The sequence below is a fragment of the Barbus barbus genome, assembly GCF_936440315.1.
Source record: "Barbus barbus genome assembly, chromosome: 9".
Taxonomy (NCBI): Eukaryota; Metazoa; Chordata; class Actinopteri; order Cypriniformes; family Cyprinidae; genus Barbus; species Barbus barbus.
This window is the reverse complement of record NC_136737.1, coordinates 921,960-945,000: the sequence shown is the minus strand read 5'-3', so window position 1 is coordinate 945,000 and position 23,041 is coordinate 921,960. Positions and strand designations below refer to the sequence as shown.

Below are 23,041 nucleotides of genomic sequence, written 5' to 3'. Positions count from 1 at the left end.
AAGATTATTTATCCAGCTTCAGATGAAATTTTCAAAAAATGGACCCTTATGACTGGTTTTGTGTCACTTGTTATTGGTAAAGAACGTCATGCAGTAAGCGAGTCCTTCACATGTTTCTCTCTCAGGAGGAAGCGTCTGAGTCGCAGCGATGAAAGGCGAAACGCTCGCTGCATCCCGTCGCCCTCCAGACGCAGGTAACCCCTCACCTGTCTCACGCTCACCTGAGTCAATCCTCACGGAGGACTTTCACCGGTCTGTGTTTCAGGCGCAGTCGAAGCGTTTCTTCTCCATCTCCTGGACGCACAAAGTCCCACAGACACCGGCAGAGGGAGCGGGAACGAGTGCGGAAAAAGCCATATTCGTCTCACAGGAGATGATATCATCGGGTCGGGGGAGGGGCCCAAAACTGACCAATCAGACGGCGTCTGTGAATCCTCTGAAACTGCCTTGAAAAATGTTTATATTGTGTATTAGAGCTGCACGGTTAATCGTTAAAACATCTCGAATCGCCCGTGTCATTAAACCTTTGACAAAGTCTTACCAGAACATTCAAATCTGCTTTTGTGTTTCTTCTGACACGGAGAGTAGCTGGCGACAAGTGACTGTTAAAATGTATTTATCATTGAGTCATTCATTCAAGAGATTCGTTCAAAAGCACTGAATCATCCAGTAATGAAACAAGTGAAGTATTTATGAGTGAGCCATTGAATAGTTCATTCCAACCACTTTTTCATTATTTTATTATTAATATATTATATTTCGAATACACATATGTGCCCCTGGACCACAAAACCAGGACAATATTTGTCTGAGATACAACTATTAGAAAATCTGGAATCTGAGGGAGCAAAAAAATCTAAATATTGAGAAAATCTCCTTTAAAGTTGTTCAAATGAAGTTCTTAGCAATGCATATTACTAATCAGAAATTAAGTTTTGATATATTTATGGTAGGAAATGTACTAAATATCTTGATGGAACATGATCTTAATATCCTAATGATTTTTGTCATAAAAGAGAAATGTATAATTTTGATCCATACAATGTATTGTTGGTTATTGCTGCAGATATACGTGTGCTGCTGATGACTGCTTTTGTGCTGCAGGGACACATATATTAAAATGTTTAATAATTTGTTCAAATTAATTAGCCATTTTGAAATAGACTGCAGCAATGAATATTTCATCTCACATTATTTTGTTTAGTTCAGAATCAAGGAGAATCGTGATCTTTATTTGAGACAAAGTCATGATTCTAATTTTATCCAGAATCGTGCAGCTCTACTGTGCATTTTTACGAGAAATATAGAGTCTCCTGAGAAGAGTTTAAATAAAATGGGAGCATTTTGATACCAACGTCTGTATGATTCTATTCATGACTATTGCATTCAAAGGAGTTTGTTTGGACCCTTGATATTAAGCCCTGTGGGATCATGGTGGGCTCACTAATGAATTGGGCTGCTAACTAGTGAGGGTTTAATTAGCCTGTTGGGAGCGTTCAATCCCTGGAGAATCCTAATGCATGTGTATCTCTGGTGGAATCTCGCCGGCTCCTCATGGTATCTTCTCCAGCAGCAGCAGCACCGGGATGGAGCTGATGTGGTGTTGGGTTGATATATATGTGGTAACGATGGTGATGAGGGTATGAGGTCACTGACACGTCACTGAGAGAAGCTCATAAATGCTGAGAAGTACACTCGATTGTCCAGTGATCGGGAGACCCATGGCCGTCCAAGGAAAGCGCACAGCCTCATCTCTGCTCTACATCGCTGTGTACCTCATTCTGGTTCTGCTAGGGAACGTGGGAAACACCACGGTCATCGCAGTGGTCGGGGAAAGCCTTCTACGCAAGATGGGAGCCATACGAAGCTCTGACGTGATTCTGGTCAACATGGCTTTCTCCAACCTGATGGTGTCTCTGGCCAGAAACTCTTCTGGTGATCTCTGACATGGGAGTGGAGGTACGGAGGAATGACTGTGGTGTGATGGATGTTTGGACCCGACCGAAAGTTGACGTGATGTTTTTTTCCAAAGATTAAGACAAAAATTAAAACATTTTGAATTTGAAGATCAGGGTAAATTTAACTTATTTTGTCTTCTGGGAAACATGCAAGAATCATCTGTAGCCTCTGAAGGGCAGTACTAAATGAAAAAAGACAAAATAAGAAAAATGTACAAATCTTCCTTCTGTTCAAAAGTTTTCACGCCCCTGCTCTTAATGCATGGTTTTTCCTTCTGGAGCATCAGTGAGTGTTTGAACCTTCTGTAATAGTTGCATATGAGTCCCTCAGTTGTCCTCAGTGTGAAAAAATGGATCTAAAAATCATAAAGTCATTGTTGGAAAGGTGTCAAATACACACAAATGCTGGAAAACCAAAGAACTTGTGGGAGCTGAAGGATTTTTCTGAAGAACAGCAGACAGTTTAACTGTTCAGAGCAAACAAGGGACTCATGAACAACTATCACTAAACAACAAACAGCTGTGGATCGTTCAGGGAACAACACAGTATCAAGAATCAAGGGGATGTAAACTTTCGAACTGGGTCGTTTTTACAATTATTATTTTCTCTTGTGAACTATATCTAAACATATTTTATGTGAAATATCATATTCATGTCAGTACTAAATTAACAATAACATGCATTTTGTACGATCCCTCTTATTTTGGTAAAATAATTAACATTTTGCAGATTCTGAAAGGGGGATGTAAACTTTTGATCTCAACTGTAAGTATTAGCAATGTTATAAGCATTTATTTATAGTCTAAATAGTTGTAAAAGGTTAACAAAAATGTGTACATGAATACTGAAATCTAATTCTCCAATGTTGAAAAGACATTGAAACAATGGCGCAGTGTCAGTGTTAATTCAATTTCCGAATTCGAAAGTCAACATTGATCAATCTCCAGTGAATAAGCCGTGAGTTCCTGAATGGGAATGAAAGTATTATCGACATAACACATGCTTGCTTATATAAAAACAAGAGGTTGAGCATTAAAATACTGCTATGAAACATTTAATATGTCCCATCAAATTTATTGCCGTTGCCTCATAATCCACCTAAAATCCAGTCCTAATGTAAGATCTATAGGAGAAGATCTGATGTAGGTGTAAAGGGAGATTATGGTTTTACTGGTTATAATGGCACTTGTATTGGTTTAAATGTTAACTATTGACCCTGTGGGCTTCTACTGGTAACTCGTCACCTTCTATTGGTGGCTTGTTAAAACCAATAAATCCTAATGGAATATGTCCCAAAACACACAACAGAAAACCATTTTTAATGGTTAAAAGTTGATGGTTTGTAATGGTATTTGTAGTGGAAACCATTAGAATTTTCTGTGATGGTTCTATTGTTTGTTCTGCAGGGATTAGAAGAGCTGAGACCGGACAAAAGAAGTTTTGATATAGCCAGAAATGCTATTTATTAACCGAATGTTAGGTCCTACAAGTTGGTTCACTTTGTAAACTTGTAGTCTTTGTTTTACCGTTTCATGAAGACTCGTCTTTTATTATTCATCCAGAACTGGGAGAGAGTGTTCAGTTGCCTGAGCTTGGATGGAGCGATGGTGTCTAACCTTCAGAATTACACAGAGTAGTGAGACTTGATGATGTAGAACAGTGTCTGCAGCCAATATTCCAAGGAAAATGTAAAACTCTAGTTGGATTTTGTTGAGGGACTTTTTTCATATGAAGGTGATTGTGATGCTGCACCTGTTTTTAACCGGAAATCATCAAGGTGGCTCTTTCCTCGCATGTTTTCCTCAATAGAAACTGGTGTCGGTTTATGATGGGCGTCTGGGTTTGGCTGCGCTCTGCAAACGTTTGGTCGATGTTCTTTCTGAGCGTTTTTCATTTCCAAACGCTGCGTCGGGTCGCTCCGCCCGTCACGAACATGCACGGCCATCCCTTATCTTTGGGTTGTGCCTCGTCTGGAGCCTCAATCTGATCTACTCCATCCCAGCGTTCATCTTCTCCAAGAACGGAGACGAGAACTCCACCGAGGTCAGTCCGACTCTTTCTTGAGCTATCAGAGTCCAGGGGTGTCCGTCTGATTGCCTGTATAGAGTAATCTACTCACCCTCCGATAAAAGTTGATCTAGTTCACATATTTACTCATGTTGGAGGGGACTTACCTGTTTAAAAAGCTGTTGTTCAGCATTAGCTTATTAGGTGTACATTGAAATTTTATAAATTAAATGCTTGCAATTTTTGTAATCTGTCTCTAAATGTTTGTATCTCAGGGGATGCGTCGCACTTTTAGGGGTATAAATCAAAATATAAAAACATATAAACTCTGTGATTTTGTGGCTTGTGTTTTAGAAAATCAGTTTTGTAATCTTGACAAAATATCGCTGGAAAGGTCTGACAGTCAAGGTTCCATATTTGGTGACTGTTTTATAATAGAAGTGATATTGTGACAGAAAATGATTGATTTGTGACAGAAAACTGCATCAGAAAAATTCAACAGAGTTTGGGTGTAACCCAGAGGATATTTCTGGTACAGTGCCCAAACAAAATCTCACAGGAACCACAATGTCTGTGATATCAACTTCAAATTTGGAACAAAACTTGGTTAGACATAGGGCTTTGATGTTAAAGCACTTTTAGAGTGCAACATATTTTATAAGGGTCACGTTTTGAAAAAACAAATCATGAAATTGTATTATTTGAATTATATGGAAAATAGTAATACATTAATTTTATGTCTCTGGGTTTTTAGGGTTAATTAGGGTTGCAGGAAGAGGTTTAATTGGACTCCCCAGCCATAGACTTTTATTTAACTTGTGTGTTCCCTTCATTTGACCTCTGACCTCTCGTCTAGTCGCTGATGTTGGTGAGCAGCACCACTCGGCTGCATCTGGAACTTCCCATCGGTCTACAGCGGCCTGGCCTTTGCCTTAGTATGCAGACCTGGGTAGATTACTTAAGAAGTAATCCATCAGTCTGTAACCGATTACAGATTACAAGATGAAAACTGGAGTTAGTAACGTAATCTAGGTTACTCGTTTTAGGTAAAACCATTAAACACACCAAATTGATGTAAACAATCAAAGAGAAAGAAAATACATTTCTTTTTTTATGTCAACAACATTAAATACATTCAATTAAAGCAGGGTTTCCCAAACTGGGCTTAATGTCAGAACTGCAGTGGGTTTGTGAGTTGATAAAAAGCTAATCATTCATTCAGTCATAAAAATGTGAAATAGCATGCAAAATGTAAAACTAAACAGAATGATTTTATTTGTCGACCGACACCAGAAAACTGTGAAATGTGCAAATGTGTTGTTAAATTATTGAAATATTACCTTCCTGGGAGATATTTCAAGTAAATATTTTATTTCAAAGGGTATGGTTGACAAAAAGTGTTTGGGAATTTCATGTTCATTAATGAACAAAGGTTAACAAAGGCATGACATTACATGCCTAAAGTCTTCCAGGATTTAATACTATTTGTCCAAACTTCATTATTTGTTTCATACATGGTCTAATAGCTTTAGAAGGGCTTTCCCCCTCAAATTCAGAAGCATGGTTTGCATATTTGTGAATATAGCTAAATGCTACGACACACAGCAGGATTTTTAGAGAGGAAATTTATAATAATAATTATGGAGAATGCTTTACTGCCATTGTGTGAATAATATATCATCATTTAATCCATAAAAAGTGGCTGTAATCTGATTATGAGCCTTTTCAAATGTAATATACTGTAGTGGAAGTAGCTCATGTTTGGAATCTGATTATATAATCCAGATTACATGTAATCAGATACTGCTAGCACTGATGGGGTAACGCATTACAAGTAACGCGAGTTACATAATAATATTACTTTTTCAAGTAACTAGTAAAGTAACGCATTACTTTTTAATTTACAAGAAAATATCTGAGTTACTTTTTCAAAAAAGTAATGGCAGTAACTTTTCCCCAGGTATTGACTGACAGTGCGCTGTGAGAACGTTACTGTAGATCTAGACTAAATGTGATGTGCATTAATTCATCCCACTCACAAAAACAAACAGATTTAGTATTCATCAAAATGAGTTAAAACAGGGAAATGCAAACTCAGAATATGATGCTAAACTGCAATAATTAAATATGTTAAACAACACAAATGTGTCTAATCCTATTTTATTAACCAATGTGTTTGCTGCTGACCTTTGATGATCCAGTTCAAACATACTAATAAGCAAAAATGACTTTAGATAAACTAACAATTGTGCTTCATTGTGTTTTATTGCTGAAGAGAGTTGAACCTTCTTCTCCTGCGTTCTACTTTACAAACGTGAATTTACTCCTCCTTCATCCTGAGGTTTATTCATTACACTTTTTGGTCTGAAAGGGCTTTTACATTTGCTATAAATAGAACTTCTTGTATTAAAAACAATCAAGCCCACTCTAAAAGATACGTCTTGCAGATGTGAATGCAGACGTCAAATAGACGTCTCTGAGATGTGCTATCAGGGAGATGTCGCTAAGACGTTTATGGTTTAGAATGGATGTAAAACTGACGTCTGTCAGATGTTTGTTCACAGCAGATGCTTTCTAGATCAAGAGATCTTTAACAGACATCTTACAGACATACGTTTACTATCTGACAGCCCAATAGGATGCATTAAATTAACGGAGTGTCTATTTACACTAAGTGCAAATAGCCCGCCTTGTTGGCAAAGGCTATTAACTCCGCCCACCAACGTGTGATCGGGATAGTCAACAATGAAAAAAGACACTTGTGTTTACATCAGTTTCAGTGGCGTAGTTGGTAAAACACGTTCATGTTGACCCAAGTTCAAACCCGCCTTTTGATTAACTTTTTTTCTTCCTTTTCAAATCTCATATCGCATCGGAAAGGCATTTATTTAAGTATGGGGTAGGGTTAGGGTAGGTGTAGGGACGGCTTTGTCATAATGAGGTGGCATCCATTTAATAATTTTAATTAAAACTATAATTTACACTCAATACGTTATTATTGCGTACGGTTTTATAATGTACTACTGAGGTGCAGATAATTACCACTATTTGCAATAAGTAGTATAAATAGCAGAAAATCTTACTATTTTAACAGTGTAAATAGAATCTATAGCTGTTTGTGCAGAGTAAACAGCATATTGTTAAAAAATACTGCTATTTTCACTGTGTAAATAGAATCCATTGCTATTCACATTTAGAGGAAAGGAAATAGAATTATTGAACACATATCAAATCATATAATGGCTGTAAGAGCGGACGGTTTATCTGCATCAACCTGAATAAAACCGAAGCATCAGTAATAATAAAAACTGAAGAATCATTTGAGTAATTTAATTTGTCCTGAACTGAAGGTTTGTACTCTCTCGTGTTTCTATCCGATTATTAGAGACTGAAAATTGTCTGTTGTCTCATATGATATGGTTATGTCTGCTAGGGCTGTTGGCTTTGGACGAATGCAGACATACACCGGATCGCTTGTGTTATAATCAGCGAAGGGTTTGCAGTGTGGGCAGCTTCACTGATTATAATGGGAGCGATCCTACTGTGTCCCGTCGCACCACTGGTTTCACAGGAGAACAATGACACAAGGTAAATGTATTTCTTTACTCTTACATTCAGTTTTTACTTTGCAAACGTAAATATTAGCAAGTGTACATGTAATGTAACATCATGTTTGTGCCATAAATACTATATGGCATAAATAATACTATAATAGATTAACCCTGCATGTTCTCTGTTCTATATTTATCCACCAGATTGGGTTGTTGTTGTTGTTTTTGTTCTAACCCAGCATTTTTAACCGAGCAGTCTTAAAAATTGTGCCAAACAACATTAGGAAGAAAACAGAAACACGTAAAAAGTTCGATTCTTGTATTGTGTAGCGCCACCTAGCGACTAACCTGTTAACTGTCGGTTCCACTTTTTGAGCATAGGCTTGAAAATGACGTTTCCAACTTAAATTGTTTTACATTTTGAATGGTCTTCTTAAAGAAGACACTTAGCAGATTATTGTAGAGGTGAAAAAAGTTCTAGAAATTATATTACAAAAAAGTTATGGAAGTTTAAGTTTATGAAAATATAAAATGTAAAACTTTTAACTTTTATATTTTATGTAAAATATATATTTTACATAACATGTTTTACTCTAAAACTGCTAGAAAATCAAAAATCAAAATCTGAAGAAGTTGTGTTCCAAATTTGAGGTTGATATCTCAAAAAATGAGCTTTCAGTGAAATTTAGTTTGGGCGCAGTACCAAGCTTTTCCACTAGATGACCATCAAACCCCATTAGTAACCATATAAGAGCGGCTCCATTTCCATACATGCTTTGAGTGATCTGAAACATGTTTTTCCATTCCTTTCTCAATATTTATGATGTAGACATCACATTCAGAAGTATTAAGGGTGGTATGGCAGTATTTGATTTCAATTCATCCTCTAAAAACCACATAAAAGACATGCAACGAGAACCCTGGACGTACGATATAGTTCACGCTGCATCAAAAATTGAGAACCTATTGTTTTATCTTTATATTCGAAACACTTTTAGACCTTTTTTTCTCAAAAAATAGAATGAATTTTATCTTTTGAACACTTGACATGAACCTGAATGGAGATTTTTGATGATTTTTGATGATTTTATATATGTATCACTATTTCAAAGTAAAGGTCAGAACTCTCTTTCTGACTGATGAGTACTCTTCTTACAAATTAACAAATTACAGTTGCCCTGTAAAATATTTTAAAACTCTGTCACCAAATATGAAAACTAGAGTCTTTAAGCTTTCAACAATATATAGTTTGTCAAGATTGCTTTTGGTTCCGACTAAGATATTACTGTTTAAACCATGTAATGGTCATCCTCACACAGAATCACACACCAGGATCGATTGAACTCATAATCCACAACCATAGGCTAACTGAGAAGAGGAAGAGTGATGAAGAATGACATTCAGATCACCTGATGAGCTCGAGTGTTTCATTAGTTTCATATTTCATCTGTTCATTTCACATGTCTGAATGAAATATATATATATGCTCCTATTTATACGAAGACATGCAGGGGGGAAATATATATTCTGCTTTAAACCTTACAACATTTTCAGTCAAAATACTATTACCTATTATATCTATTTATCGTACAGTTTTAGTTTTTCAGTCCGTAATTTTCCATAATTTCAGTCCAAATATCATACTATTTGTGGTGTTTACCTCATCAGTCTGAATCCGACGGTTTCTATCGGCTCTCTGAGGTGAAGATTGACCACGATCAGCTTCTGTGGAGACCGTTAAACTTTAATGATTTAAAATAGGAGCGCGCGTCAGCCTCTTTACACACGGTTACATCTCGATTGCTTTATTTGTATATGAATATGTATTATTTATGTGTGTATGTGCTTAACACATCATTCCCAGCAAACACTGAACCCTAACGTTATTTTTTGGGAACCAAATACTTTTTTAAATTTTTTTTAATGTTTCCAGAGCGTTGCATGGTTGTTATTATTAAATAACCTAAAAATAACTTACAGAGAACGTTCTAACGTTAGATTAACATTCTAAAAACAAAACAAACTAACTTCTGGGAACGTTCTACAAACCAAAAACTAACATTTTGGGAACTAAACATTGTTAGCTGGGTTGTTCGTCTACATTTATATAACATATATGATCAATATATTTCCAAATATCTTCCTTTACGACAGTTAACCATGGTTTTATTATAGTAAAATTATAGCATGTTGTTGTTGTTTATTTATTTTGGTGGATTGATTACCATTTTTATAACCACAGTTTTACTAAAAATTCCACGTTTAAACTATGGTTAGTGTGGCAAAACCATGGCCAATCGTGGTTACCATGGTTACACTGGAATAACCATGGATTTGTGGGGGGATTTCTGCTTATGTTCTGGGTTGCTGTATTTTTGTTATAAATTGATTTGAATGGTTTGAATTCATATAAACGGTCATACTCAAAACTCTTTCAGTCTAATGATAAATGATTGATGCCGTGTGTAATATGAAAATGAATATGTTCAAATTGTCTTTCTTTCAGAGGTCAGTGGTCATCGCTGCCTGTTTACCAACAGTGGGGAAAAACAGATATTCGTCAGGTGGTCAGGTTGGTGGAAACTACTCTGCATCTAAATAGAGTATGCATAGTTTAGACAATGTACTCAGTATTCATGACACTCGTTATATATTGTACTCCGGATCAGTAGTTTTCTGTGTTGAGAGGATTGACCATCCCTAATCTAAAGTACAAAGAACTAAAGACCAATGCAGACCATCTACATTGTTGTTAAAACCATGACTCCAGGAGTTTTTATTTTGGGACCCACACTCTGTGGGATTGTGGTGGGCTTACTAATGAATTAGACCGCTAACTAGCTTGAGTTTAATTAACCAGGTGGGGATATTTACTCCCTCGTGTGTGAAGATGCAAGTTCAGCTCATGTATCCCAAAACATTGATATCTCTGGTGGAATCTCACCTGCCATTCACAGCATCTTCTCCTATGACAGCAGGACCATTGGTTTGATATTTATCTGGGAACCACGGCCCATAAAAGGGGCTCGCGGCCGGTGGGCGGAGAGGGAGGCGCTGGGATGGAGAAATGACAACATCTCTGAGACGTTCTGAGAGAAGCTCCATTCACGATTGAAGTCGGAAGTCATTTGAAGAAACATGGCCCCTGAAAGAAAACCCACGAGCGTCAGTCAGCAGATCTCTTCCTCTCCATTATACTTCGCTCTCTATGTCATTCTGGTTCTGCTGGGGAACATAGGAAACACCACGGTCATCGCGGTGGTCGGGGAAAGCCTTTTGCGCGAGACGAGCGTCGTCCGAAGCTCTGATGTGATTCTGGTCAACATGGCTTTCTCCAACCTGATGGTGTCTTTGGTTCGAAACACGGTCGTGATGGTGTCCGATCTGGGAGCGGAGGTATGATGGCATGACCACATGGATGGATGTTTGCTTGGATTAATTATTAGTGAATGGGGTGTGGATATCCGGGCTCAATCTCTATAGCCTATCCACTGAAATGAGTGTAAACCCAATCTGGTGTGATTTTGGACCAGTTTTGTGTAGGTTTTGACAGTAGAAGAACATCATCAACTCGTGTCTTGAGGACCCCAATTAATCTCTGAAGAACGAGTCAATAGACCCGTCAGACCCATTATTTTTGGTGGGGTTATGTAGGTTACTGCTGGTAGTTTGACTCATTGCTAGAGTTATTGATTGTTCAAAACATTCAAAACCAACTAAAAACCAATTTGTCTTTAAATCAAGTGTCGTTTATTGAATAGAAACATGCTTTACAATTTAAAACACTTGACAGACTGTGGTTTGCTGGGTTTGAAATGCTAAAACATGTTTGTTTGTGGTTGGTGGATCGTGTCGATGGTTCATGTGATTCTCAACACAGTGGTTTGATGGGATCCAGGTCAGGGTCTCTATAGTATAAACCCAACCTGGTGTCTTTTTGGTCCAGTTTTGTAAAGGTTTTGACAGTAGAAGAACATCATCACCTTGAGGACCACCAAGTAATGGGTTTGACGGGTCTATCGTTCTTCAGAGATTAATTGGGTTATGTAGGTTACTGCTGGGAGTTTGATTCATTCATAGAGCTATTGATTGTTCAGAACATTCAAAACAAACTAAAAACCAGTTTGACTCTAACTCAAGAGTCGGATAGAAATTTATTGGATAGAAACATGCTTTACAATCTAAACATTTGACAGACTGTTTGTTGGGTCTGAAATCCTAAAAATTGCTTTGTTTGTGGATTTTGTCAATAGCTATGTTCCCATCCACCTATTTTAACGTGCATTTTGGAATATCGCTTCAAAAAACCGCTCGCTAGATGGAAATGCCAAGATGTGGAAAAATTCTACAAATGCACATAAAAAACGTACGCGCACAATTGAGTAGGATAAACTTTTATCCAATAAGAAAAAATGTGCATAAACTACGATGGAAGCGCATTTGTTGAATAAATTCCACCATAAGTATTTCTATATAATTGTCTTAATCGAATGCGTTCCCAAACAGCAGCATTCGCCTCCGAACGCAATGACCGCATTTATTGTGTTTCGTCTGCTCGCTAGTCATTTGTCATATATGAAAATTATTATGTTCAGTGGCTTCTACTTTTCTTAGTGATATTTGGTGCCAGTTTATCAGGAAGTGACGATTTTGTTCTCTTTGACTCGTTGGATGGAAACGGTGCTCTATTCGCAAATGTTTTATGCGATATTCCAGTTTTGCACACAAGTTAAATTTGAGTCTTTAGATGGAAACATAGCTAATGGTTTATGTGATTCTCAACACTGTGATTCCTCTGTATTTACTACTGTCTTTCGAACACCAACTTGTGTGTTTCCTCGCAGGTTTTCCTCAGTAGAGATATGTGTCACGTTATGATGGGCATCTGGGTTTGGCTGCGCTCCGCCAACGTTTGGTCGACGTTCTTTCTCAGCGCGTTTCACTTCCAGACGCTGCGTCGGGTCGCTCCGCCCATCATCACCCTGCATGGCCCCCGCGGGCCCCCTGGGTCCCTCATCCTCAGCTTCATCCTCATCTGGAGCCTCAATCTCATCTACGCTATCCCAGCGTTCATCTTCTCCAAGAACGGCGACGAGAACTCCACCGAGGTCAGTCCGACTCTTTATCTATATTGAACTCGTGCACAACCTCGCTTGACCTCTGACCTCTCCTGCAGACGCTGATGCTGGTGAGCAGCACCACTCGGCCTCTGATGGGCTGTATTTGGGACTTTCCGTCGGCCTACAGCGGCCTGGCCTTCGCCACCTCCTCCATGGTGATCCATGAATCCCTTCCCATCTGCCTGATGAACATCACCAACCTGGGCTCGCTGCTGACGCTGTATGCTCACGGACACTCGCGCAACACCACCAACAAGAGTCAGGATGCGCCGGTCGTCACCCGGATCCCCGCGGAGCGACGGGCCGCTAAAGTGAGCACGGGTTTTAATTGAAAATTATAATGCATTTTAAAATCTGCATGCTGCTTTGCATTCTGCATCCGTTGGGACCCGAAGGATTGTTGTTCTATAAAACAGCCTTAATTTAATACTTAATATTTTTTGAACGGTCTGATCTCATTAATGAGTGTGCATGAAAAAAATTAAAAGTGTTGAATGTTAACACGTTATTATTGCATTTATTTATTTTTAATTAAAATTTTTTGAAATTCTTTGAAATTTCATATTGCACATGAACCACACCAAAAAAACAATTATGCAAATATACATATATTTTTCAGTATTGATTAGAATTTTATTTGAATTTATGATATTGTGTGAAAATTATAAGAACATACAATCTGAGAATTAATGGAATTCAGTTCAGCTACTTTTTTATAACTCATGATTGCTCAAAAACTGCTCAAATTTATAAAACCTACATATTTGTGTCTAACAAAACTACAAAATATTCATCTTACGTGCATAGATTTCAGATGAAAATATCAATAGATGCACATATTCATATTTACATATTCATGTGTGAGATATGGAGAAAACGTGAAATATATTTTAGATCATTTCACAAAAGTATTTTTGACACTAACGGTGCTCCACACATACCCGGGTCAAAATGACCCGAACAATTGAAATGGTTGTATCTCTTAAAACATTATTGTAAAAATGTAAAATGATGTGTATTTTGAGAGTCTTAAAGCATCTGCGAAGTGTCCTTCCCTTACTAAAAACTATGCATCTCTTTCAGGTCAAAACAGACCCAATTGCGTTCTGCAAGTTAAACTCTAATAACAGAACTACTTTGTGTTTTCTCAGGTGATTTTGACTCTAAACGTCCTCTTCATCTCATCTTGGGGAACGAACGTCATCTCCGTTAACTACTTCAACTATAACCGTGGATCTTCCACAGAGTTCCTGCTCATCATCGCTCGCTTCGCCAACATGAGCTTCATCGCGTTCTCGCCCGTCGTCCTCGCCGTGGGCCACAGGAGGCTGCGGGCGTTTATAAAGTCAGTCCTGTCGCGTATCTTCTCTCTGTTTGGATAGACGTCAGATATCAGAGACATGCTGCGTTCTGAACTTGTTTCGGCTGTCGCATCTGAATACTCAGGTCTGTAAGTGTCAGTCAAACTGAATTCTCTGTGACTGAAGAAAAGTCATGTTGTTTGGACATATTGGACTACATCATGTTTGTCTTTGAGTGGTTTGTACTTGTATCATGTCTGCAGTTCGACTGATGAAACTCCTGAATGAATGTCTGGGAATTTGTTCAGGCTTTTTTCCTCGGCCTACAATTTTCTTTATAGTTGACTGGAGATTCTCTGCAGATATTGTGTTTTTGAGACGATGAACAGCAATGCACTGACACTGCGAACATATAAAACCATCATTTATTTACACATGAATACAACAAAATAAAAGAGCAAAAATGAGAATAGTTAAAACAACATTCGTGTACTTGGGCCTCATAAGTGCATAGGGTTTTAGACATAATTACGTTTTATTTTTTTCTTGTTTAAAACAAAAACCTCAGAATTTTGTCAGATTCCTGCTTCAAACAAGATTAATTGCAGTGAAACTGTGGATTTTGAACAGCAGATTTATTATTTACTGGAATTTTAAAAACATGAATAATTTGTATCACCTCATATTTGGTATTTTTCATGTATACTAGTGGCAAAAAGTTTTGAGTCTCTTCTGCTCACCAAGGTTGCATTTATTTGATCAATTTATTTGATAAAAAAACAGTAAAAATAGTCAAATTTATGACCATTTAAAGCAGCTGTTTTCTGTGTGAATATGTGTTAAACTGTAATGTATTTCTGTGATCTGCAGCTGTATTTCCAGCATCATTACTGCAGTCTTCAGTGTCACATGATCTTCAGAAATCATAATAATATACTGATTTACTGATCAACAAACATTTCTGATTATTATCAATGTTGAACACAGTTGTGCTGCACAATATTTTTGCAAAAACGTTTGGTATAATCGTGATTTAAAAAGAAATGAATACTTTCATTCATCAAGGACGCATTAAAGTATGGAAGCCCGTTTCTGCCACTGAATAAAAAATAAAAAGGGTAATTGCAAGTTTATCTCACAATTCTGACTTTTTTCTCACAATTAAGTTTTTTTTCTTGCAATTATGAGTTTTTTTCTTGTGATTGAGTTTTCATCTCACAATTCAGACTTTTCTCACGATTCAGACTTTTTTCTCGCAATTATGAGTTTACTGAATATCTCGCAATTCATTTTTTATTTTTTTGCAATTGAGTTTATATTTCTCAGAATTGCAAGATATATACTCGTAGTTGCAAAAAAAAACAAAAGCCAGAACTGTGAGATAAAAACTTTTATTCAGCGCAGAAATGGATTTCCATATTAAATTGATCAAAAGTGACAAAGACATTTATACAATCACAAAAGATTTCTATTGCAAATAAACTGTTTTTCGTAGCTTTTTATTTATATGTGAATCCTGAAAAATAAAATGTCCTCATTTTGCACACGATTTGATGCAAATAAAAGTCACGTTTTCCCGCTTTGTACGGTTTTCACAACTGTCATGTCTTTCTGCGTGGCGTCGTCCGCTTGCCGGCGTTTGCTCCAGTGCGCCCAGCGCTGCATCATCACGCTAATTCTCCGGCGCAGTTTCCCGTGTCCAAGCGCCACCACCAGCGGACTGAAGCCCACGAAGAGCGATGCCGAGAAATGCGCGACGGTCAGCAGTCCCTCCACATGCATGCCACCGTTGTGGTTGTAGTACGTGACCGCAGCAACCTGCAGCACCCAGCAGCCGACGAACAGCGCCACCAGAGCCATGATCACGTGACCCGCCTTCCTCTCGCTGGACGCGTGCCGGTCCAGCTCCGCCGCGCCGCCCGCCGTAACCGCCCGGATGTGTTTGGCCAGCGAGTGCAGCGTCGCGAAATTAGTCCCCACCATCAGGATCAGCGGCATGACCTCGTTGAGCGCCAGCGACGTGGAGGCGAAGGCGTAGCCCTGCTGATCGGTGGGAAACTCCCAAATGCAGCCCAGCAGCGGGCGAGTTGTACAGCTGATCACCATCAGCTCCACCGTTGCGTTTCCGCGCACGTGCGTCGTAAACACCAGCGCCGGCAGCGAGAACAGCAGGTTGACGCCCCAGACGACGCCCAGGACGCCCCAGACGCGCTGGCGCTCGCGCTGCTGGCCCAGCGGACCCATGCTAACGTGCTGCCGCCGCAGGGTGGCGCAGTGGAAGGCACTGAGGGCCAGAGTCACCCAGCAGCCCACGGCGCGCCACCACACCCACAGCAGCATGAAGACGCGGCACCAGCCCGGAGACAGCGACACCTCCAGGCCCAGATCCGACACGAAGATGGGCACCGTCCGGAACACCGACGTCAGCAGGTTGGCCATGCACAAGTTCACCAGGATGGTGTCGGACGGCGGCAGGTGGCGGGAGGTGCTTTCTTTAGCGCACTGGAACACCTGCGGACACACAAAACACTGAGTCAAGAGACGGAAAACACAATCAAACGCGTCCATGCTGCCACAATCAGAAACTAAATTATATTTCCTTGCATCCATATGGTTTACTTGCTTCTCGTTTTTGATTGGTAATGCTCATTAGAACACACTTCTTTAAAGAATATGTTTTTAATTTTATTTAAAATAAATATTTAAAATTGCATGGATTTAATAAAATTATTTCATTCGTGTTTTAATAGTAACTTGATATTAAATATTTATTTTACATAAAATAAAAGCCATTAAATTAAAATTGTTTTACAAAAATTATAAATTCATAATTATTCATGATATTAAAAATAAAAATTACATGTAATTAATTAAATTATTTAATTTGTGTTTTAATAGTAATTTGATATTTAATATTTATTTTACATAAAATAAAAGCGATTAAATATGAAATGTTTTATTAAAATGATGAACTCATAATTATTCATTCATGATATTAATTTAATATTAATTTCATTTAAAATTAAATGTTCATTTAAATATGCTAAATATTTAGACAGATGTTGTGTTTAATAGCTTTGTTAAAATTAAATGATCTTATTATTAAATTGATATTTTTAATGAAAATGTAATATAAAATATTTGCTTTGATGAATTAAAAACCATTAAGTATGAAATGATTTGAGAAAAATTAAATTGATACTGTTAAAATAATAAACAATGTTATTGTAATATTTAATATAAAATGTTTATTTAAATTCATTAAATAATTAGATTAAATAAAAATCATTAAATATGAAAAACGTTTTTCACAGTTTTACATTTTTGTTTAGTTTAGTTTAAATCAGCACTAAAAATATATTATTTAAATACTTTACAATGTTTTAATCTTTAATTTTTCCACATCACATTAATGATAGCTTAATTATCATGGAAAATATGACATATAAAAAAAAAATTAATAAAAAAAGAAACCTTAATGGTGTTAAATAGGCTTCATGTTTTTTGAGAGTTAAGAAAAACTCATTTTTTCACATCGTTAGTGATACTAGTCAAACTAGATAATGTCGCTCGCAACGCCAAGGTCACGAGTTGGAGTCCCAGGGAAAGCTAGTAACGATGAAAACACAAACTCTTTGATTGCACTGTTGGATAAAAGCATCTGCCAAAACAGATACATGCACTGAAATAAAAACATGTATCTTGGTTATTGTGTTGGATCGCTCTCTCTCACCACATTGATGACCAGAATGTTTCCTATGATGCCGGAGAACACCAGCAGGCCGAAGAGGATGGCGTCCACCGTCAGGATCTCAGACATGTCTCTCTCTCTCTCTGTCTGTCTCAGAGCCTTCTGTTGATCTCCGTGTCCGTTCCGTCCATCGCTCGCTCGAGGAAACGGCTGTCGTTCTCTTCAGCTCAGTATATAAACACAAACACACGCTCAGATGAACAATCTCAGCTTTAACAGCGTGTTTTCAGGCTCCATTAAACTCAAACACCAGCCGCTCTGCAGTTTTCCAGGCTTCTGAGGCCGCGGGGATTTTAATCTTTAATCATTATTATTATTAAACGCCTGAGAGACGATAAACATCAGATCAGTTCACTGAGAATCAGCAGCATCAGTGTAAACTGAGAGAGTTTATACAGGCCTTATTTCTTTCACACTTTTGTTGTTTTATGAATTGTTTGTGTTTCATAATCCTTTACGAGGCTGCTAGCGTGTGACAACATGCCCCACTATATAGCCTATGTTATCTGGCCAATAACGCTGGAAACGTTCTGCATCCGTTCTGGGAAGGTTCTCTCATAGTTCCCCTGACAGCACACGTACATCTCAGAGACGTCTATTTGACGTCTGCAAGACCTATCTTTAAGAGTGTTTGCTCATCTGCGATACGTCTATAGTACGTCTCCTATCAGACGTCTGTTAGTGTCTGTAGGATGTTTATGATATAGAATGTTTGTAAAACTCTACATCTGAACAGACATGACTGTAACAGACATCCTGCAGACGTGTGCGTGAACATAGTTATTCCAGTAACGCTCGTTCAGAGTTAATTAATAATGTTCTCAAAACGTTAGCACAGAAACTAAATTAATGGAAGGTTTTATTCCTGGAACATTTGAGTTGTTTAAACGTTGTTTAAATGTTTCTAGTGGTTTCAGAACAACATTCAGAGCACATTAAAAACTTCCCTTGATGTTTGCATAATCTAAACCATTAAAAAAAAATGATTTTTTTTTGTTGTTGTTTTTTTTTCTGTCTCTGTGTGTGTGTGAGAGAGAGAGTTTGTGTGTGCATGTTTATGTGGTTTATGAGGACACAAATGTGTATAATGACATGGGTATGACAGAGGTATTACAATATGAAGGTGGTTTATGAGGACACTGCCTATGTCCCCGTAATTCAAAAGGCTTAAAAAACATACTAAATGGTGTTTTTCTGAAAATCTAAAAATGCAGCATGTCTCCTGTGAGGGCTAAGTTTAGGTGTAGGGTTGGTGTAGGGCAATAGCACACACAGTTTGTTCAGTATAAAAACCATTACGCCTATGGAGAGTCCCCATAAACCACAAAAACCAACGTGTGTGTGTGTGTGTGTGTGTGTGTGTGTGTGAGAGAGAGAGTTTGTGTGTGTGTGTGTGTCTGTGTGTGTGTGTGAGAGAGAGAGTTTGTGTGTGTGTGTGCGCGCGCGTGTGTGTGTGTGTGTGTGTGTGTGTGTGTGTGTGAGTGAGTGTGTGTGTGTGTGTGTAAAGCGCTGATGAACGCGTTCGTGTCTGATCTCGAGGGTGTTGTTAGCTCGGTCTGGTTCGGTGTGTTCCGTCATTAGTCGAAGCGCTGACTCAGTCCTCAGATAAACATCATCATCTCTGACTCTAATCAGCTCTTCATTATCAGACATATTTCCTTCACCGTGCGTCATTCTCACGTAATATGCACCCGGTCGCAGTGTTGTTGTTGTTGTTGTTGTTTACCGCAAGAAGCACTTATTTTAAACAGCTTTAGTTCATTAATGTGCGAGATCATTACTGATGATGAACACTAGATAGCGTCATATTCTAACAGCTGGAAACACACTGGAGGAGGACATTAATGCCACATCAAATACAGAAATAACACAATGTTTCTGATATAAGACGTTTTTAAAAGTAATTTGATAGACATTAAGAAACGTTGTACAGCTATATGTGTTTTCACCAATAAAACAATCAACACAATATTCATGACATCAACCAGCTGCGTATTCGCTTATAGCCGCTTTCAGGAACATGACAGAATGATCTTACGTGTCCATAATTAGTAAACATGGTATTACCACAGTATTCTGTACTTAATAATAATAACAGATATAACCATCTACCCGTGGAGAAATATGATGTAGAGCATATTACTTTAAATCAAAACACGTCTATTGTAGAACTGATAACGGCTCGTGACGGAGAGTGAATGAAAGCGAGAGGAAATATGATCATTAATAATTAATAGTGACGCGCGCGCGCGCTTGGGCAGATGCTCGCTCCCGTTCGGCGGCTGCAGCGCGAGCTTTCCTCGTGCTCTGAGGTAATAATCTTCATCTTTACATTAAATCTTCGTCCTAATCTTCATCAGGGGTTGTGTAGGCCGGTGTGCAGCATGAGTCGGTGTTTGGGTCCGTGTTTATTCTGATTTTAGTTGTGTTGTTGTTTTATTGCAGATGGTCGCGCGCACCGGTGTGATGGCCACCGCGCTATTCTCCGCTTCTGTGAACGTTTAACCGTTAAATCAGACATGGCACGCCGTCAGGGATCGGTTCTCCTCCGCTGCGCCGTTCTGCTGGTTCTCAGCGGCGGGTGTTCTGCTTTACCGAACCGGGCCAGCAGCGATGCGCAATACGACCCCACCGACAGTAATAACACCAATAAATACACCAATAAAGACTCTCTGGGAACCACCGAGCGGACACCAAAGCTACAGGACAACAGCAGTACTGTGAGACGGTGGCGCGCTCTGGGGGACCCCGGGCCCTTGTGCGCTTACCGCATTCTCGGCGCCGATGACCCCCAGCCACTGTGCTTCCGCTACGCCCAACCTGACTTCCGGTGCGCTAGCGCTAGCTGTCAGCAGGTGAGCTCACCTGGTGGGCAACTCACGGCGAATATTCTGTCCAACGGAAGTGTGTTCATTCAGTGGACGGTCGCTCACGAGGCCCCGCCGAAGGGCCCCGCTCCAGATCAAGCGGGTGGATTCAGGCTTAGCTGCTGGTGGAACGGAAGCTACACGCAGTTCGAATGCGCCGCCGTTCATTTAGGAGCCAGCTGCAGGGATTATTTACTTAACGAGCTGCACACAAACGTGCCCTACCGGCTGTGCGTGCGGCCCTACGCCCTGGAACGGGACGACGCCTGCGTGGAGTTCAGCCTCGTGGCCGGCGAGATGCAGGACATCGTTATCGCCATGACGACGGTGGGCGGAGCCATCTGCGTGATGCTGGTCATCATTTGCCTGCTGGTGGCGTACATCACCGAAAACATCATGAACCCGACGGCGCAGCAGTCGCTCAGATCGCACTTACACACGCACCTTTAAAACAAACACAAGTATCGGCATCAAACATCGTTATCGTCACGCAGACACACACTATAACGTGCTGAATCCACGTCAAACTCCTGAGATGCACTTTCACGACACTATTTACTATTTACCGGCTGTGTTCGGAATGGAGCTCTTAGCTACTAACTAACAAACTCTGCGCTTCTACTACTGACGAGAAATAGAAAACTAGGCACAGTTCTGAGAAGCTCAATGAGACTGGCGTCCAGTTCTTAGAAAAGACATGTTTTAGCGCAATTAAAAATTTGACTAATCGAGTAAGGAGTCGCGAACGACTCAAAGTCAAGGCATTGCATTGTGGGATACAGCGCACCGCAGAAATAGTTGGAATAATATGACAGTATGCCATTCCGAACACAGCCATCCCTTACGAAAATTAACCAGGGACTTACTGCAGTAAAAGTTGAGTAGCCATGATATTTCTGGCGTATTGATTACCAGTTATACAACCACAGTTTACTACAAATACCATGGTTAAACTATGATTAGTGTTGCAAAACCATGTGGTTGCCATGGTTTCACCATGTTTTCTGTGTTAATTGTCATAAGGGATACACTTAGCTATACACGACAAGCTTTTTTCCTGTGTTTGTGTGTATTTTCATCTATAGTCTCGTTTAATTATCCCATTTACCAAAAAACTGTGCACTCATTGATATTTAGACTGATAGCTATATTAATATTGGTTTTAGAAATGCTAAGTAACTGCATATGACGGCTTTGTGTAAGGTAACAACGGTGTTTTGAGGCTTACTGAGTGTAGTTTGGAAGAAAAGCTGCTGTACTTTTATTGGAGGGACGCTGTAGTTTTGTTCTCTGTGTGTCAAACCCAATAATTTCCATACAGTATGCCTTATCTTTACATGACTCTTCTAATTCTGAGTTATAATATTCACCAAAATAAGGACCCGCTGACTGGCTGAACAGTCTTTTGAATACTGTGTTATATAAACCTAGTGTCAATAAAAGAGGGTGAATAAAACAGGCTGGCTTTGTGTTTACAGGCAAACACAGTTCTTTCATGCACCTGTCAATTTAGAGATTTTCAGACTAATGGAAAGAAAACAGTTTCTTTTATAGCACTTTATCTGTTTCTGTCTGTAGATTTCTATTACAATACATACCTCTAAAGGCTGTTTTCTCAAAATGAGATTTTTCTCCTGCACCGCATCTATATTCTAAAGGTTTTTACTGGGGGGGGGGGGGGGGGGGGGGGTTTAATTTATAATTTGCCTGTTTTTTTTACAATATTTTATGACATGATTTTTTATGGAGTGATAAAAGAGATATCCAGAAAACCTCTAAGACTAATATGTCAACAAAATGAAACCATTTTGAACCTGGCTTCACCCAATGTTGACATTTTTGTTCAGGAAATGTTTGCAAATTAGTGCATATTTAATTAGACAACACCTCATTTGCATATTCCAACATAGCATTTCAGAAAACATTTAATACAAAAAATGACATATTTTAGGTCTCTTTAATAGTGCTGCAGAACATGGTTAGTATATATTATACTGGTTAGTAATATTGTTGAGATATGTTGTAGTCAGAGAGGGTACTGTCAAGCTTAACAACTCAACCCTGTCACATAAAATTAAGATGGAAAATCATTACATCAACATTTTATTTGAACCCATAAGTATATACAATATACTTATTATATTGCTGCCATATACGGTCTACTCTCCTCCACTTACATGAGAAGCAGTGGCCATTTTCAGTGAAAAAACACAACCCCGTCACAAATATATGTGTTTCTCATTGTTACGGGGTTGTAAACTTCTGACAGGGTTGAGTTATTTGCTTCATTTATTAATAATTTTGATGAAAATAAATAAAAATACTTATGGTTTCAGTAAATATACACTTACCAAAATCATGACAACTCATATTTTTGTTTTAAATATAATTTTTGATGTAATATGTGGCAAGCATCATACATCAGAAATTGGTCCCACATTTGCAGCAGAAGACAATAATGTTGGGTTTGCAGATAAACAAGAGG

The 23,041-nt window shown here is 38.8% G+C and overlaps 4 protein-coding genes and 1 pseudogene across 8 annotated transcripts in view; 4 read left to right on the top strand and 1 right to left on the bottom strand.

The window, feature by feature from the left end:
• LOC306874455 (cyclin-L2-like) overlaps nt 1–1,358 on the top strand; it is a 9,080-nt gene extending 7,722 nt beyond the window's left edge. Inside the window, exons 9-10 of the mRNA XM_079424516.1 lie at nt 126–194; nt 266–1,358. Of these exons, the coding sequence (XP_079280642.1) occupies nt 126–194; nt 266–377 (181 nt within the window). The 3' untranslated portion in view covers nt 378–1,358. The remainder of the gene's footprint in view (nt 1–125; nt 195–265) is intronic.
• A 363-nt stretch (nt 1,359–1,721) lies between these two features.
• On the top strand, nt 1,722–4,919 carry LOC306874587 (olfactory receptor class A-like protein 4; annotated as a pseudogene). The gene is made up of 4 exons: nt 1,722–1,959; nt 3,737–3,883; nt 3,979–4,002; nt 4,823–4,919. The product of its transcript is annotated as an olfactory receptor class A-like protein 4 (transcript).
• Nucleotides 4,920–10,489: 5,570 nt separating this feature from the next.
• LOC306874467 (olfactory receptor class A-like protein 4) lies at nt 10,490–14,748 on the top strand. The gene is made up of 4 exons (XM_079424532.1): nt 10,490–10,913; nt 12,362–12,625; nt 12,694–12,948; nt 13,789–14,748. Exons 1-4 carry the CDS (start codon nt 10,656–10,658, stop codon nt 14,017–14,019), a joined length of 1,008 nt encoding a protein of 335 aa, XP_079280658.1. The 5' UTR covers nt 10,490–10,655; the 3' UTR covers nt 14,020–14,748.
• A 566-nt stretch (nt 14,749–15,314) lies between these two features.
• Nucleotides 15,315–20,889, bottom strand: ora4 (olfactory receptor class A related 4). Of its 3 annotated transcripts, none has more exons than XM_079424519.1 (3): nt 20,782–20,889; nt 17,672–17,855; nt 15,315–16,449 (listed from the first exon to the last, which is right to left on the bottom strand). In XM_079424519.1, exons 2-3 carry the CDS (start codon nt 17,756–17,758, stop codon nt 15,505–15,507), a joined length of 1,032 nt encoding a protein of 343 aa, XP_079280645.1. In that variant the 5' UTR covers nt 17,759–17,855; nt 20,782–20,889; the 3' UTR covers nt 15,315–15,504. The 3 variants fall into 3 exon arrangements, with proteins under 3 accessions (XP_079280645.1, XP_079280646.1, XP_079280644.1); XM_079424520.1 differs by having other exon boundaries at nt 17,672–17,849; nt 20,782–20,885; XM_079424518.1 differs by having other exon boundaries at nt 20,555–20,876.
• Nucleotides 19,906–22,005, top strand: fndc10 (fibronectin type III domain containing 10). 2 transcript variants are annotated; one of them, XM_079424522.1, is made up of 3 exons: nt 19,906–20,001; nt 20,135–21,017; nt 21,391–22,005. In XM_079424522.1, the coding sequence occupies exon 2, from the start codon at nt 20,209–20,211 to the stop codon at nt 21,004–21,006; it is 798 nt and encodes a 265-aa protein (XP_079280648.1). In that variant the 5' UTR covers nt 19,906–20,001; nt 20,135–20,208; the 3' UTR covers nt 21,007–21,017; nt 21,391–22,005. The 2 variants fall into 2 exon arrangements, with proteins under 2 accessions (XP_079280648.1, XP_079280647.1); XM_079424521.1 differs by having other exon boundaries at nt 20,135–22,002.
• Nucleotides 22,006–23,041: the final 1,036 nt, after the last annotated feature.